Here is an 18,872-nt window from a genome sequence, read left to right on the forward strand (position 1 = left end):
GGTCATGTGTTCCAATGGGGAGGTTTGGTCATGACTTACTTACCAGTCATATGGTCCAATCCCAGGTCAAGTCATCTTGTCTAATCATGTTTGGTGATGATCTTCTCCCAAGTCAAATCATATTGTCTAATGAAGAGGTTTGGGCATGACTTTTTCTATGGTCATGTAGTCCAATGGAGAAGTTTGGTCATGACCTTCTTACTAGTCATATGGTCCAATGCCAGGGCAAACTATGTATACCGAAAAATTAAAAAAAATATCATAACAAAATCACTATTTCAATTAAACAAACAGAATCCGAAAGATGTGAGGAGGTTTGGTCCATATAAGTAGATCCTAGGTAAAACTATACATATATATATATATGAGGCATATATATATATATATATGAGAGTTGCGCTGAGAAGAGAGGAATGTGATATATTTTGATTTGGGTAGTTTTTGGTTCGTTTAAAAGACTTCATCGCAAGCTCTTGATTAACACCGGAGGTGGCCTGTAGTTGTGTTATTTTGACGGTGTCGTCTCTTCTGCGCAAGAAACAGGTTGCCATGAGCTCCAAGAGTCCCAGAGGCCCGAGGAGATTGTCCCCGAGACAAACTCCTCCGTGTGAGAATTACGAGCGATTCAACAGCAATGACGACATCGAAATGCAAAATGGTGTAACTTTCGATATTGTGCCCAAGAAAACCCCACTGGAGATTTTTCCTGATGACAGCGATCATGAAGACGAAATGCAAGAAGGATAAAGCAAGTTTCAGGGAGTTTCTCCCTGATGACAGCGATCATTAAGACAAAATACGAGGATAACGGAAGTTTTAGGGTGTAAGAAGGAAATGTTTTCTGATTACACAATAGGTATTAATTAGATTTTTATCAGAGGTTTCTGATTACACAATTCATAACAGTAAGAACAGAAATATCATAATATTTCTACTATTTATCATAATATTTGTGCTATTGAAGAACATTGTGTCCAATTTTGTGCGATGGAGTAAGGGATTTTCCTCATTGTAATGGTGTAACGGTTTGCATCAGGTAACTAAACTTTTGGCAGGTCATCCATCCATCCCAGATCGCTTTTACCTTCTTTTAGATCTCCCTAATTGTATTTATTTCAAGGGTTTTTAATTGTGGAGTTTTTAAAATTAAATTTGAAATTTTGATTTTAATAATTTGTGATAGCTAAATATGTTTCTTAATGTTTGAAATATTATAGATATGTGTTTTAATTTTTATATAATTAATTTAATATTATATTTTTATTAATTTATTAATAAATTATATTTTTTTAAAGTAAAGATATTTGTGTTAGTTAAAGTAGTAGTATAATATTATTTAATTGATTGTTATGTATTTTTATTAAATGTTTGGTAAGTATATTTTAAGTGGATTTAATGGTTAAGAATGTGTTTCTTCTTACAAAGTCATCAGAATGGCTTCTTAAATCAACTTGTAACCTCAAGCATTAAATTTGTTAAAACAAATTTCCTTTTAGACCATGCTTGCATATGATTTTGGCAATAAGGAAACTAAACTACTACCCCAAGAAATTTAAGAAAAATAAATAGTGAAATCACCAACAAAACCACAAAATCCACTTTCAAGTCAAGTTCTACAAACTTGCTATATTGAATTTGCATTATAATTCCTATGTCTTGCTTTGGATCTTAAAGACATCTTAGCTGAATAAGGATATTAAGAGCCAAACAATCCCCTTCATTAAATTCCACAACAGGTTTCTCTCAACTCTTCATGTTGATAATAACATTGGAAATTAGAAGACACCATCAACTATAGTGCTCCTACAATCCCATATTTACACTTCTTAATATTATTTTGATCCATAACCAATGCATAAATAACAATCTATTACCTATCTGATGCATTATTGTTTTGACAAAAGGGAAAAAAAACATCTAAATCAAAACTCTACAAGCCTTTGTCCTAAGATATAAGACTAGCAGACCCTCAAAGCAGCAAAAGGAACATCGAATAGTTACATTATTCAATATTGGAGGATTTTTTATTGAGAAAAATGAATCTACAAAAGGGATTTTACTGAGGATAAATGTGAATGCACTATCATGGACATGGTTTGAAATTTTTTATCTCGTTGAAAAAAAGAGTAGTGTATGGTATGCAGTCAAGATTGATGCATATGGAGAAAATGTTGAAATTGTAGCAAGAAAAGGCTTCATTTGACTAGCACCTTAGTCAAATGGAGAAAATTCGATTTTCCTCATCAGCAAGATGACATGGATTACAGTTAGCTAGAGTGACATGGCATTGTCTACTAGTTAAGTCAATAAATTCGAGTTTGTAGACTTAGATCTAGAAATCTAGTTGAGTTATTGTTAGTTGAACTCATTTAACTGAACTCTAGTAATTAGTTGAGTCATTTAAAGGTCAGTTGAGTAGTTATGACTATTGCTAATTCACTGAACTCTCAACTAACGAGTCAATCAGCTAAAAATAGACCCAGTCATGCATGGAATTTGAATTACCTAGTTGAGTGGATAGAAAAGGCACATTTGTATTTATAATTGTATATTGTTGAGTGTACAGTGCGTTTGCATTGAGCAGGTGATCGATTCCCCTTGGATTTGCACAAGGAAATAGGGATTTTTCTTATTTCTTTAGGAGTTTGATTCCTCGAGGATTGCGTAAGGAATTAGGAGGTTGGTTGAGACTTGAATTGGCCAAGTGTTGGCTAGAGCAGGTCAGGAAGAAGGAGAAGAATTTTACAGTGCAGGTTGTGCTTCAAAGTTCAAGCATGACATTGTAATTATTTCTCTTTCTCATCTGAATTAATGCAAAATGACAGAGGGGTTTTTCTGAGCTGGGTTCCCATGTAAAATCATTGTGTTCCTTTTGTTTTGATGGTTGCATGTTATTACATGTGCTTATATCATGTGTTTCCCTTTCTGCAGAATAGTAAAAGAAATTTATGTCTCTTAATTTCAGTTTGATTTCATTAGTAGTAGAAAATTTCTTGCAATTTCTACATGGTATTAGAGCTATGGAAGACTACATAGAAACCTTGTTCCAGATCTTCTCTCGGACAAATTTTGATTTGTAGAGTTATTGGTGCAGATTATCTTTAGTGCAAGAAAAATATCTTTCAATGGATTAAGGCTTGATTATGCATTGGAGGGAACCTCGAATTTTTGTGCTTGGAAAGACAGGATGGAAGTTTTCCTGGATGAAAATGGAGTATAGGAATATACAAAAACTAATATTCCAGATGCAACAACATCATATGCATAGGCACTTGCTAAGTGGAAAAATGACACATCAAGAGCCACGAGGATTATTCTCGAGGGTGTTAGGGATCATGTGGTTTCGAACTTGCATGGAAAGGAGACTCCTTTTGCAATGTGGAAAACTCTCACAAATCTATTCCAGAACAGTAATGATGCCAGGAACTTGGCATTGAGAGATAAACTCAGGGCATTCGAATGCAAAAGCATGAAACCATTCCACAATATCTCTCCAGATTCACTTAGGTTCGAGATGAACTTGGATGAGTAGGAGAAAATGTGTCATCATCTAAACTTGTGAGCTTAACACTCCTTGGTCTTCCAAAATCCTGACACAACTATCATGATCTAGTTAATGGAAGAGACAAGCTACCAGATTGGGAGAGACTTTGGTATGATTTGGTGCAGGAGGTGTGTTAGGTCCCTATAATACTAGTGTAGACCCTTATTGTTAGTGTTAGTGTATCCTCCTTATCGTTATTTTTGTTCCCATGTAGCCCCCATATTGTTATTTTTGTGCCCTTACATTATTATTTTTATGTAGGCTCTGATTATATTGTGACCCCTTAGACTCTTATATATACAAAGGAGGTCTTGTTATTTGTATCATTAAATCATTTTTCATTTATGTAATGTAAAGGAGGTTTCCCCTTCCAAGAGGATAGTTTTTAAGTCGTTGATCTATCTATTTGTGAGTTGATTGCATAACATTGGGTTCACAAAACTTTTCATTGTGGAATGTGATGCATCAGGAAATGGAATTGGTGTTGTTTTAATGCAAGAAGGAAGACTGATTGGTTTTGAAAGTTGTCCAATCAAAGGAAAGTATTTACATAAACCTATTTATGAGAAGGAAATGTTGGCAATACTACACACACTAAAGCAATGGTGACCTTACCTAATGGGAAGCCACTTCAAGGTAAAAACAAATCATGGTAGTCTTAAATACGTTCTGGAAAAAAGATTATCTTCAGAAGAGCAGCAAAAATGGGTAACAAAGATGTTGGTCATGACTTTGAAATCATATACAAAAAAGGGAAGCAAAATTGTGTTGCAGATGCATTCTCAAGAAAGGATGAGGATGTGGAAGAATTTCTTTGTGCCATTTCTATTATCCAACTTAAGTGGATAACCAAAGCAAGGGATGAATGGAAGAATGATGAAGAGGCATGGTCACTCATTCAAAAGTCGCAACAATATCCCAATACATCTGATACATTTAGCTGGAAAAATGATTCATTATGGTAAAAATATCGCTTATATCTTTGTAAGAATTCCCAACTCAAACAAAATATTATTTTGGAATTGCACACCTGTCCCTTAGGAGGACCCTCGGGATTTTTAAAAACTTACCATAGGGTCAAGGAGTTTTTTGGGGATAGCCTTAAATCTGATATTCAAAATTTTGTGGCATAATGTTTGGTTTGCCAACAAAATAGAGTTGAAACAATTAAGACCCCACGTCTATTACAACCTTTAGTCATTCCAAGCCAGCATTGGGAGGAGGTCTTAATGGATTTTATCACAGGTTTACCTAAGTCCGAAGGAAATAATGACATCATGGTGGTAGTTGATAAACTTACCAAGTTTGCACACTTTTGTTTATTGTCTCATCATTTTAAATCAGTACAATTGCTATTTCATTTATGGAAGCAATTCAAACGCTTCATGGAAACCCAAAGATTATAGTATGTGACAGAGATCCCATTTTCACTGGAAAATTTTGGACGGAATTATTTTCCTGTCTTGGTACTCAATTACTCATAGCTCATCTTATCATCCTCAATCTGATGGGCAAATTGAGATAGTGAACAAATGTTTGGAAGGATATCTTCATTGCTTTGTATCTGATAAAAAAAACAATGGGTCAAGTGGTTACCTCTAGCTGAATGGTGGTATAACATTTCCTTCCATACTGCAACAAAAGTGACCCCATATATGGCACTTTATGGATATCATCCGCTATCCATCACATCATCTTTAAGAGAAAATTCTAAGGTTCAAGTAGTGGAAGATCACATTGAGCACCAACAACAAGTTCTCCAACTCTTAAAGGATAACCTCACTCTAGCGTAGAATCGAATGAAACAACAAGAAAATCAGCATAACAGTGAGAGAAGTTTTGATGTAGGTGACTAGGTATTTTTACGGCTACAACCATACAAATAAATGTCTATCAAGCAAGCTAAGAAGGATAATAAATTATTACCCAAGTACTACTGTCCTTATAAGGTGTTGCAAAAGATTGGTACTATGGCATACAAATTGAAGTTTGTTTATATCTTCCCAAGTACACATAGTTTTCCAGGTTTCATGCTTAAAGAATGTCATCGGTGACAAGCTTCCAATTTAAACAGTGTTGCCAGAACTTGATGAAGAAGCAAAAATCATATTTGAGCATTAATCATTCACCGAAACAAGAACCTGACAACTATGAAATTGATCAATTTCAGAGTATCTCATTAAGTGGAAGAACTTACCTACTAAAGATTCCACATGGGAAGATGAGAATTTTATACAAAAGCATCCATAACTACTCAAGCGTTAAGGAAAACACTTTTTTTGAAGGCAAGGGGCATGTTAGGTCCCTATAATACTAGTGTAGCCCCTTATTTTTATTTTTAGTGTACCCCCTTATTGTTATTGTTGTGCCCATGTAGCCCCCCTATTGTTATTGTTGTGACCTTACATTATTATTGTTATGTAGGCTCTGATTATATTCTGGCCCCTTAGACTCCTATATATATAAAGGAGGTCATATAATTTGTATCATCCAATAATTGTTCATTTATGTAATGTAAAGGAGGTTTCGCCCTAGAAGATGATAATTTTTAAGTCATTGATCTATATATTTGTGAGCTAGTTGCATGACAAGGTGATAAAAAGAAGCACTAGATATGGTGTCACATACACTACAGATGAGGAAGAAGATTGTGCTTTAGTTGGCAAAGGAAAGAAGGCCAAAGGCATGAAGGCCCAAGGTGAGGAAGAATCTAGCCAGAACAATGGAAAGAAGAAGGACCTCAGTAAAATAAAATGTTTTCACTTCCATGAATACAAACACTATGCAACCAAGTGTCTGCACAAGAAATCTTGCAAGGATCCTGCAATGGGAGTAGGAGGAGATGCTCTAGCATCTCAATTAGAGTTAGATTTCACCCTCCTTACTTACATAGAAAGCATAGTAAGAGGGAGTAAGTGATACCTAGATTTTGGTGCCTCATATCATATGACAAGTAACAAGGAATTCTTCAATAGCCTAGAGGAGAAGGATCTCAAATTGCACATAGAATTTGGAGATGATGGGAGGTATAGTACCAAAGGAATTAGTACTATCACCTTTAAGAGGGAGTGAGGCTCCCATTTTCACTTTTAAAATGTAATGTATGTGCCTGGGCTGAAGAAAAAATTGCTTTTTATAGATATAATGAAGTATAGAGGTTATGATGTGGTTTTCATTAAGGGAAAATCTTTTCTGAAGCATGTTGTTATTGGACAAGTGAAACATAATTGAGTTAGAGTGAAAAATATCTACAAGCTAGAGGTATATTTTGCCATACATGCAACCATACCTCCAAGAGTGAGGTGGGGGGATATAAAACCTTAGTTCCAGAGTTACAAAGACTTGGGAAGGGTCCATACGAGAGCAATTGTAGTTGCTACAGGGGGGCACAATATTCAGTAGTAGGAGGATCAATGTTAGTTGATGCAGTCAGATCTTGAGTGATAATTGTAGGCTAGTAGCAATCAGAGACTCAGGAGATAGTTTCACCTTAGAGACAGTTGATTAAGTATTTTGGATTCTTCTCAGTTGCATTTGTTGCAATAACAACAACAACAGTGAGAGGTAGTGTTATTTGTGCTATACTACATTCCACTGAACAAATTTGGGGTTTTGCAGAACCGGTTTCTTGCTAAGGGGAGTGTTGAAATTGTAGCAAGAAAAGGTTTCATGTGACTAGTGCCTTAGTCAAATGGAGAAAATTTGATTTTCCTCACCAGTGGAATGACTTGGATTGCAGTTAGCTAGAGTGGCATGCCCTTGTCTACTACTTAATTCAATAAATTTGAGTTTGTAGGCTAGAATTAAAGTTGTGCATGAGTTGATTGATTATATCTAGCAATCTAGTTGAGTTATTGTTACTTGAACTCAGTTATCTAAGCTCTAGTCATTAGTTGAGTCAGTTGAAGGTAAATTGAGTAGTTATGACTGTTGTTAACTCACTAATCTCTCAGTTAACTAGTCAACTAGCTAAAAATAGACCTAGTCATGCATGGAATTCGAATTTCCTAGTTGAGTGGATGGGAAAGGAACATTTGTATTTATAATTATACACTGTTGAATGTATAATTCTTTTGCACTAAGGAGGGATCAATTCCCCTTTGATTTGCGCAAGGAAATAGGGTATTTCCCTATTTTTTTAAGAGCTTTGTTCCACTGGAATTGCACAAGGAATTAGGAGGTTATTTGAGGCTTGAATTGGATAAGTATTGATCAGAGCAGGTCAGGAAGCAAGAGAATAATTTTACAATGCATGGTGTGCTTCGGAGTTGAAGCGAAACATTGTGATTGTTTCTCTTTCTCATCTGAATTAATGTAAAGCAACGGAGGGGTTATTCCTAGTTGGGTTCCCCTGTAAAATGATTGTGTTCATTGTGTTTTGATGGTTTCATGTGTCTCTATCATGTGTTTTCCTTTCCACGGAATAGTAGAAGAAATTTATGTATGTTGATTTTAGTTCAATTTCATTAGCAGTACAAAATTTATTGCAATTTCTACAAAAAATGTTATTAGTTATAAGATGAAAAGGTGTTTAATCACAATGAATAAAGAAGTCAAACAATACTAGAGGTTAATGTCATGATCAAAATCTATGGGGTTACAAAATTCCATGACATGTTATTGCTACCTTCTGAAGGTTGGGGCAAGCTACAAAGGAATAAAAGATGTTTGAAAATATGGTAAAAGTAGGGGTCAAACAATAATAGAGGTTAATGTCATGGTCAAGATCTATGGAACTGAAAAAATCTGGTGACATGTTATTACTACCTTTGAAGATTGGTGTTGGAGCTTGAATGTAACCCTTATAAAATTTAAACGTAAATGAAAGTGAAATGACATTAAATGTAAATTGGAATGCAAATTAAATGAAATATAATCAAATTGAGATGACACATGGGATGTAATGTGAATGGAGGGAAAATCTGTGAGGATATATATCTATGACATTATTAAAATATTCCCTCTCATGCTTCTAGGGTTAGGTGTTTTGTATCAGCCGTCGAATCAGGGTTTTGAGTGTTTTTTTGCTTAGAGAATTTTGTATAGAGAAGTGGTCATGTGAGGAGAGTGTGATGGAAGTGAAAACTCCATGTCGCCATGGCAGGGAGGGTTTCTTATGATGTAAAATTGTGTTCCAATTAATAGAAGAATATGGATTCAGTGTTTTGTGTTTAAGTTTTTGTACTTATTTTTTTTTATCATGGATATGTTATGCATAGTTTCTAAATCTATGTATGCTCATTTTTTGGCAACTTTGTGTGTGGAATTTTATTTTTAATTTTTGGTTCATTTTTTATTTTGCTTTTGTTGGCCCTCCTGGCCAAAGGTGATAACAAATTGCACTAACCGGAAAATTCTTGGTCCTCGTCTTCATTTGGGTGGCAATAATGATGGAGATAAGTCCAGGTAATCTAACTTGTGGTCTAAAGGAGGCTATGGGCTTAACCAACTTGTCGCTTTAGGAAGAGCACAACATCTTTGACTTCATAGCTGAAATTTTCTAGGTTCTGTCAGTTTAGAGGCTCCTCGTAATCTAGTGGCTTATCGTTGGCTTGGTGGAGGCTTATGTGTTTCCAGAGGGCTCTCTCACTCTTGGGATTCTTGTAGTGTTTTCTTTGTTGTAAGAAAGACCATTGAGACCCATATGGTGGTCATAGAGTTGTTAATAGAAAACATGGCGATAGGCCCCTTTTTAATTGCTACAATGAGCTGAGAGGCTAGGTGTAGTGTGTAAAGGTTGTAATGGAGAGAGTATCATTCAAAATTTTGAATACCTCCCTGAAGGCCCAACATGTGGATGTTGTACATTGTTGGATGGATGATGGATAGCGAGATAGAATGCTCACCAGTGATACGTTAACCAATGAGAGAGAGACACTACACAGTGGGAGTGAAGTTCTTGGTGTCAAGAGAACATACGATACAATGGTTCTACACACCACGAAGATTCAACCAATGACGAGGATAGTGAACAACATTGTGCTGACCCATAACTACACAAGGGTGTCAAGGATGAGCCACCTGGGTGATAACCAGCACGATGTATCCTTCAGTGCATAATTGTAATTTTTGTTTCAGGTTGGAATGCATATATAGTAAACTCAATCGACTGATAGGCACCGGGTGATATATGGTAGATGAAACAATAGAGTCTAAAGTCCTAAGGAGAGTTTTTGGACACCACTGCACATATAATGTGGGAACAAGCTATGTAGAGTTTGTCCACACCCAACCCCGACAACAGCGCAGGTGCTTTTATGCTAGAAGAGTCGTCGCCAACGTATCACTCATTACTTTGGTAACATGGTATGATTCGATCTATTGTGAGCCAAACTGCTATGTATAGAAGAAGAGCATGATTGTTGTGTAGACATATGGAAAACTATTCCACGAGATAAGGCTCTATTGTTGACATTTCTCCTGATATATTATAAAATCAAGCATTGACACGATGTGTAGGTGTGTTCTGGGAATGGCAGCAGGAGTCTGGATTGTTACGCATGGAATGGAGATAAATAATGGGATTTCTTCCATCTCCTAGCATTACAACAGGGCTTGCATTTTCTTCGATATTTTGCAGTGCATGTAATGTGGCTTCCACACATATTCCTCTACAGCTAGCGTGTCGCATGGGATGGGTATGAGTATTGATGAGTAAATGTTTTCATCAAAAATTTTCTTTTGGAACCATGTGTGGGTTTTCAAAGCTTAAATATGAGACTAAATTGTAAGGATGTATAACTTAATTATGTGTTCAAGAATTTTGGCAATGGACTGTGCCAGGGGAGCCCAGTCTAATCTAAAATATGCATAACCTAGAACCTTTAAATTTTTGTTACAGGCCAAAATTTGCCAACAAATGCACTAGTCATTTGTATTAATATCATTTTCTTTTTAGCATCATACTATTCTATTTTTATGTTTTCAAAGAACTCTTGCAGCGCAAAGAGGGAGAGACTAAGTTTTACAGTAAAGGCCCCAACAACAACAGATTCCAACAACACTGACAAGTGACAGTATGCAAGGAGTTTGAACAAATGCAGCAAATGTGGGAAGTGGATAAAGGCGAAAGCAGTAGAGAGTTGATTGTAGGTTGCAGTAGACAAAGTAGAGTAGAGTAGAGTAGAGAAAGAGAGAGGATTGGGGTCATGCGAGAAGGATGTTGGGACGCCCATAAAGGAACAAGCGTGCCAAGAGGGAGCATAATAGGGAAGCAACATGTAATTATGTGTTCAGAGGAGGATTTGGATGGTGCAACAACAATGCAAGTGGGCATGGATGATTGTTTGCAGTTAGCTCGAGATGCGCTAGGATTTTGTGTTAGGGGTCTGTTGGAGTTTAAATGTAACCCTTAGAAAATTTAAATGTAAATGAAAGTGAAATGAAATTAAATGTAAACTAGCATGTAAATTAAATGAAATGTAATATAATGAAACTGAGATGACACATGGGATGTAATGTGAATGGAGGGAAAATTGGTTAGGAGATATTTCCATAAAATTATTAAAATATTCCTGCTCATGTTTCTAGGGTCAGGGGTTTTGTATTGGGAAATGAATGAGGGTTTTGAGTGCATCTTTTTGCTTAGATAATTTTACAAATATTAGTGGTTGCATGAGGAGAGTGTGAAGGTAGAATGGCGGCAGGGAGGGCTTCTTATGATGTAAAATTTTGTTCAAGTTAATAGAAGAATCTAGATTCGATGTTGTGTGTGTAAATTTTTGTGCTTAGTTTGTTGATTGTGGATATGTTATGCATAGTTTTTGCAGTTGTGTATGCTCACTTTTTAGAAGCTTTGTGTGTGAAATTTTATTTTTAGTTTTTAGTTCAATTTTTATTTTTCTTTTGTTGGCTCTCCTCGCGAAAGGTGCCAACAATTGGGTCAAGCTGTAAAGGAAAAGAAGGTATTTGAAAAAAGGTTCAAAGTAGGTCTTATGCTAGATGTTTTTAATTATGGTTCTTTGATAAATATTAAATCCTCTATTTTCTAGGAGAAGTGGAACACTTCATATTTGGGGTGTCAAACTCTCTACACCTATTATTTTCTATTTTTAGAAGGTAGTTACAGCATGAAAAATGGGATAAATGACATAAGTGAAGATTTGTAAGTGGTTGGAATATTGTAGCCTTGGAGGTGGGAGTTTCTCTTGAAAGCCCAACACCACTATATATACAAAATGATAGTGGAGCTAACCACGGGATTCACTCCACATTTTGTAAACCTTGTATCTCTTTCTGTTTATGCATAATTTCTTAGTAAATAATGATTTATCAAACACGTAGCCAATGAAAAATATTGAAATTGAAGTTAATAATAACGGAAATTAAACCCAATCTTCATTGTATGGGTTTTCATGGGTAGAAAAACTAAGGATATTTAGAAAGTAATGAGATGTCGAAGGCAATGTTGGACAAAGAATTATATGTTGCAAAGGTGTAATGTACCTTTCCAATCCATATAAGCATGGGAGGTTTGGAGTCATGCCTGTCTAGATCCCATGGGCTATTCATAGAAAGAAGAAGGTCAATAGAATAAACTGATAAATAATTAAATAAGGTGGTAAAAAGTCACTTTGGAAAAATAAATTGATACATGGCTTTAATAGGAGGGAAATATTATAAAAAAGAGGAGACTCAAGAGGAGACATGTGAAGAATTATTTGTGAATTGATAAGGAGCTCAAGCAACTTACTTAGTGAGGGAGAAACTCTCGATATTTCGCAGTTCTAGTGTCAGAATATACATCCTACTTGGTGGTGGTTGGTTTTGGTGGTTGTAAATCCACCCTAGTTGATCATTTGAATTTGCAAGGAGATCAAATCATGCATTGAGGATGTCATTTATCCATCAAGAAGAGAAGCCAGATTATTACATCATCTAGGAGGTCGAAGTTGTCTATGTTTGCAGGGACCAGGTCATCATATTCTTGGGAGCAAACTAATCTCGAAAAAGGGTTGAATCATTGAAGCATTAAGGAATTGGTTGAATTATCACACACTGAGGATCAATTCAATGCAAGAGATAATTGATTGGACGATGAGTCACTTCCATAAAATTAAGGGTCAAATTGATATTATGTGAGCGTTGAATTTCCTAGGCAAGAGGGTCACATCATTTCCATTCTAGGAGCATAGGAGGATTGATTTTATAGAGGGGGCGAAATCATTATTGTTAAAGGGTCAAATTAAAGCTTGTTGTAACATCTGATATTAGTTAGTTAGGTAGACCAAAACTCATGTGCTTTTAGGAGGCCAAATTTATACACTGAAGAGGACTAGATTTATTATCTAAGAGGGTTGAATTGTGAAGGTTTCATTGATCATATTTAGGTGGGCCAAATTCATCCATCAAGGGGGTCAAATTGATCATTAGAGTGTTGAATCATCGAGAGAATTGTCGAAAGAATTTTCAGGAGTCATTCCCTAGGTTTTGCTTCAAAATATTTATGTAAAATTTCCTACGAAGCATTTCATTAATAAAATATAGCTAGAGTTGCAACATCTCTCTGATTTCTAGGTTTTACATTTACAAAATTTATTTGACATGCTAGCAATTCTATTGTGCGAAATTGTGCATTTTTTTATTGTTTCTTTGGGAAAGAAATTCACAGTGTATTTTTTTGAAGCAAATTTCTGAAAAGATTAGTCAAATAATTATACAGGAACATTACAGTGGTATTAGTGCTTAGAAACCTTCCAGTGTGAAAGTCTTAACATAGTTGATGGCTCAATGGGATCAATAATTTGTAACGTATAGGAGGAAGAAGAAGGAAAGCAAATCCCCTACCCAGAATTAGAGGAAGAAGAAAGAGAAATGGGAGATCGTGAGTATTAGCCCAGGGAAAGTCTTGAGCATGCCCTAAATGATTTGCAAAGGACAACATGAGATGGACCAGACCATGAAAACCATCACTCAATCCATGGTTGGCCTTCATGGTAATCAACCTAACAATGGAGAAGAAGGCTCAAATGGAAACTGTAACTTCCTCGGAGCATATAGCAATCGTCACGTTGAGGCCAACAATTCATCTAATCCAATTTCATCCCTAATAAATAAAGCTACATCATGTCCACTATTTCCCAAATTATTATCTCGAAACCAACAGACACCCCTCCACCTTCCTCCTCATAAGCTCGAGTCCAAGTTGTCACAATACAAGCCATGACTCACTATGAAAACATAATCCCTGAAGTAGTCAAACACACCATTGCAAAAGTGAAGGAAGTGGTCAGTCAGGAATGTAGGTTCATCCCTAATCAACATAGTGAAAGGGAGACTAGGCAATGGATTCCCAAAATAGGCACTTATACTTGGTCTTGTTAAACTTCTTACATGCAGTTGGTCAATTTATACTAGCACGTAAAAATGCTCATTGCCTCAGTCTTCATTGAACAATCTGACACACAACAAGAGATACTAGTTTTCATGGTAGAAATGTTGGAGAAAATGAGAGGCTAGAAGAGAAAGTATATGTCCTAGCTAAAATGCAAGTAGACGTCACATTCACCCCCTTCGATGAAGACAATGATTCACCTCCACCAATCTAGGTGGACTCTACCACAACATGGCATTATCACGTTCAGCCCCTCCACTGAATACAATGACTCACCTCCACAAATCCAAGTGGACTCTCCCACAACATGACATGATCAAGCAAGCCAACTTTCTAGTTTATATTTTAGTTTATGGTTTCAATATTTCCATTGTTTTGAATGTAATGGTGAGTCACTAGCCAAGTAAATGGAACAATTGTATTTTGAGTTCAACAAAGAGACTCTTTGCATTAACCATTAATAATATGGAAAATTTGGATCTTTATATTGGTCTAGTTTCCCAAGTGGCAAAGTAATATAAAAGAAAAAATGGTCATGTAAATCCCTTTTTGAAAATTAATACAAGCTCTCAAACCTTACAAAAAAAAATATTTAACGAATTTCTTTCAATTAGAAACCTAGTATTAATTGTGTAATGCCCCATATTATATATATTTGAATTAATTTAAAGCTTTCATTATGAAAAAAACAAACAAACTAAACTAATAAATAAATATATAAAAATAATAATTATGCTCATAGAAATATTTATTTTAGAATAGAGTTTCTAAAGTTTTAATATAATTACTAATAATTATTAAGTAAATGGTAGATATTCAACCTTAAAGGAAAATTTTAAAATATTTTTAAAAATAATCATATATCAAAATTGAGATTTATCTCAAAATTAATTATTTTTTAATATAAAAATAATAATTATGATCAATTGTCAATCAAAAAATTTGTTTTCATCTCAACTAATAAAACACCAATAATAATAATCGTACATCATTTATTTTCAAATTTTATATATTAATCAAAATAATTTTCTAAAATACATACCCAATACCACAGCGCATGTTAATTCGTTTACCTATCTAAATAATTTATCAATCAACTCTTTTATTGTTATTCACCACATTTACTATCCATTTTTTTACCTAATCTCTTTGGGGTTAAAAGATAATAAACAAAACTTCCCTTTTTATCGTTGTTCACCACATTTACTATCCATTTCCTACCTAACCTCTTTCCATGCGAACAATTGAAGTAATGAAAATCCTTGGAAGTTGGAACATGCTTGCATCAATTAAAATCTGTAGTCCTTTCTCACTTTGGTATTCTTAATCAATTAAAAGCTGTAGTCCTTTCTCACACAATTTCGTATTCATTTATTGTGGAATCGCTTTCAGTTTTCAACGCACAAAGCCAATATTCTCAGGGTCTTCGTCCACTGGGCTTTGAATTAGAATACTCTGTTACGGGCCATTCAAATTCTTTGGTGCATAACAATAGGACACAACAACTCTTCAAAGTGATGATAGATTTAGAGATCACATCATATGAGCATTAAAATTTAAATGAAAAACAAATCAGACGACAGTAATGAATAGAGGCAAGATTTCTTTCTACCATGCCCGGGTCCATATTTATTAAACAATCAAGTTTTTAATGGTGGATTCACCAAACTTGATTTAAGGGAAAATGTTTTTTCCGCTACAGATTTCATAATAGGAAAATAGAAATTTCAAAAATATAGATAAATCTAAAAGAAATTTCAAATATAAATAAAGTTATAGGAAAATAGAAATTTCAAAAATATAGGTCAATTTAAAAGAAATTTTAAATATAAATAAAGTTTTATCAAAATTATTATATATATATATATTATGAGAATTAAAAAAAAAAAAAAATTGGAAATTGGTCTAAAATCGTTACATTTCTTTAACATTACTAATATTTCTGGTTATGGAAGATTAAACCAATTTCTCAAGTAATTACCCAATCATAAAAAATTTCAGTCATGTTCCAACTAAAAAAATTCAGAACACTCCCAAGATCCAAATGCATTTACATTCCATTTCCACTAATTTGATTCATTATCCAAAGGGGATGCACTAATTGGAAGGCCTCAATGATTTGGGGTTACTTCCAAGTTTTTTATTTAATTATGTCTCTCTAGCTTCCTTCTTAGTGTATATCCCGTGTCCCACGGGGCCTTCACTCGGCGAGCAATACCATACCACATGCGTTCATATTGGGGCATATATATTGAAGAAAAAATGACATAATATATTCAACATAGAATAGGGAGTAAAGGGTTTTAATATTGGCAGGTATAAAAAATGGAGCTCAAAGTTAATGAAAAATATAAAGGGGTATAAAAAATGTTAATGAAAATTGAATACCTACAATATCTAGTGAAAGTAGGGGTTTTTTTAACTGGGAAGATGTATTGAGTTTGTATTGGTAGGGGCTTAAATAATGTGATTTTTAGAGATATTTTCCAACATGTAGTCAAATTAAGGGTATTGTTTAGTATACCATGATCACACATGATATGTCAGAGGTTCATTGAATGAAGCCCTAGTGCCATGTCCTCTTTTGGAACATCTTGTTTCTTGGTTGTTTTTTTCATCTCCCCAATTCTTTTTTTTTCATGTCTAGTCAATGCTTTTCCAAAGCTTGCCTCTGATTCCTTTGGTATTGTAGGCATGCTTCTCATTTTTTGCCCTGTGTTCCCTACAGAGTTTTCAACTTATTCTAAAACCATAGAGTTTTGATTATTGATCTGAGCCCTAGATAAGGGTTGCTCCTTTGCCACTAAAATCGTTTCTTCTATAGGTTCTATTTCATGAATTTCCTCCTTCTCCGCTTCTGGAGTTACTTCTTCCTCCTCTGAAACCTCTTTTAACTTTTCCGTTTTTTATGCTTCTGATCTGATTTCCTCTTGCACCTTGCATTTTTCTTCTTGAGACGATAAGACCTCAAAAGGGTTTTCCAAGGTGAAAGTCACATTTCTTCCCTATGTTGATTGGGATTTAAACGTTGTCATATTTCCTTTGTTCCCTTTTTGTTTTTCCATTGCTCTTCTTGGCTTGATGTTGTATCCGCCCCTTTACCATATTGAGACTTCTTGAAATCCTTCGAAAAATGGCCATATTCATGGCAGAATCTAAATTTGAAAGGTAATTTCTCGTAGTCAAAAATCTGACAATGAGATCATTCTCCCTGTGTGAGATTTATTTATGAGGGAACAAATTTCTCCAGATCTACTTCAACACAAATTTTTGCACATGAAAATTGGAATCTTTTGGGTTCAACTTTATCCAAATATTTCCCCAACCCATTTCCAATTGCACGCAGACAATCATCACTTTAGCATTAAAGTAGAAGTTAAGGAAGCTTGACCCAAACAAGAAGTTCATTTGGGATATCTTCATATGGATCAAAGTCCAATCACCATTTGTTTAAATACATATCTTTGACCCTAAAAAATAAGGTCCATTTCAAAAATTACATCTTTATCTTCCTTAAATTCAAACAGGAAGGAAAAAAACCCATTATCGCATGCATACATTCCAATATTACCTTTCATCAATGACTTCCAAGGTTTCTCCAACCATAGCTCCACATATTTTGAGGACGCCCACATTGTTGTGAACTTCCCCACTAAATCCCATTCTGAATATGTCAAAGAAGTTCTTCAAAATCCTGTGGGAAAGGCCATAGAGGGAATAATCTTCGCCTTCTTCACAAATTTTGTATGCACTTTTTTAGCTTTTGGATTTTTGGAGAGTGAAGCTACAGGGGATGGGAGGGTTGTAGCTTCATTCGTCGACAAGGGAACAACCCCCTTTGAAGCATCCATTTCGAGCAAGAGATCACACCTACTTAAAACAAGGCAATAGAGCGAAGAAACTCCTCATACCTTTGAATCAGTGGCAATGGCTTTTGTGGGATCTCAATCAACAGAGACAAGGCGGCGATGGCCTCACACAGCCATCAGGTCAACCAATAATACATGAAAAGGGGGGGGAAGGTTCAAAATTTATGACACCTTATTCACCAGTTCTATGATAACACCTTCAGTGCAGGCACAAATCATCTACGCTAGACCTGCAAAACTAAAGTGGCTAAGGAAACCCTAGTTGCCATAAACCAGATGTTGCAGAGCTCCACATTCTCTGGTATAGTTATTTTCAAAATATTTATACTATTGAATAATATATTTTTTTCAGTTTTCCTTACTATCATGATACAAGTAAGAATTCATGAAATAAATTATATACACTTTTGTTGTTATAGATGGTACACATCATATTTTTATTTATGTTTTTATAAATTGAATATTTTTACAAGTTTAATTTATAATTTTGATTTAGTTATTAATAATATTTACAAAAATATTAATATTTTTAAAATTATATAGCAATGGCATATAGTTCCATTGGAAATCCCCATATTATATAAACCATACCGTTTAAGATTTAAATCCTTTATATAAATGTGTTGAAAATATTTGAAATCAAATTATATTTATGCTAATTTATTTTATTATAAAATTAATTGAAATTAAATGTATTTATGTTATATTTTTTAAATATTTATTATTATAACTTATTTATGTTGTTATTCTACTTACATGATTACTCTACCTACATAGGTACAAGGATTGAAATTTTGTTATATATGTGTTTTAATTTTTATATAATTAATTAGTGTAATTGGTTTAAAATTATGGTTGTATAAATTTTTGGAGTAACTTTATTTATTAGTAGATATTGATTAGATAAAAAATTATAATTTTGTAGTATAATATTAGTTTAATTGATTGTTGTTTATTTTTATTAAATGTTTTTAGGGTACACTTTGAGTGGATATAATGTTTAAGGGTGTATGTGTTTCTTCTAAAACAGAGAATGTACATCTCTATAAATTTTAGAAATCAAATCGTTGATTGAAGATGCGTCCCTTGTCCTACAAAAAAAGATGACTCGGTGTCTAGCTTCAAA

General features: G+C 34.4%; 1 protein-coding gene across 1 annotated transcript; it reads left to right on the forward strand.

Annotated features, from left to right (window-relative positions):
* The first annotated feature begins 498 nt into the window (after positions 1-498).
* On the forward strand, positions 499-850 carry LOC149241434 (uncharacterized). Its single transcript, XM_089367524.1, has one exon. It carries the CDS (start codon positions 550-552, stop codon positions 745-747), a length of 198 nt encoding a protein of 65 aa, XP_089223650.1. The 5' UTR covers positions 499-549; the 3' UTR covers positions 748-850.
* The last annotated feature ends 18,022 nt before the right edge of the window (positions 851-18,872 follow it).

This window comes from Pinus tabuliformis, chromosome 8 (assembly GCF_031772625.1).
Source record: "Pinus tabuliformis cultivar Carrire ecotype Pingquan chromosome 8, CPIR1, whole genome shotgun sequence".
Taxonomy (NCBI): domain Eukaryota; kingdom Viridiplantae; phylum Streptophyta; class Pinopsida; order Pinales; family Pinaceae; genus Pinus; species Pinus tabuliformis.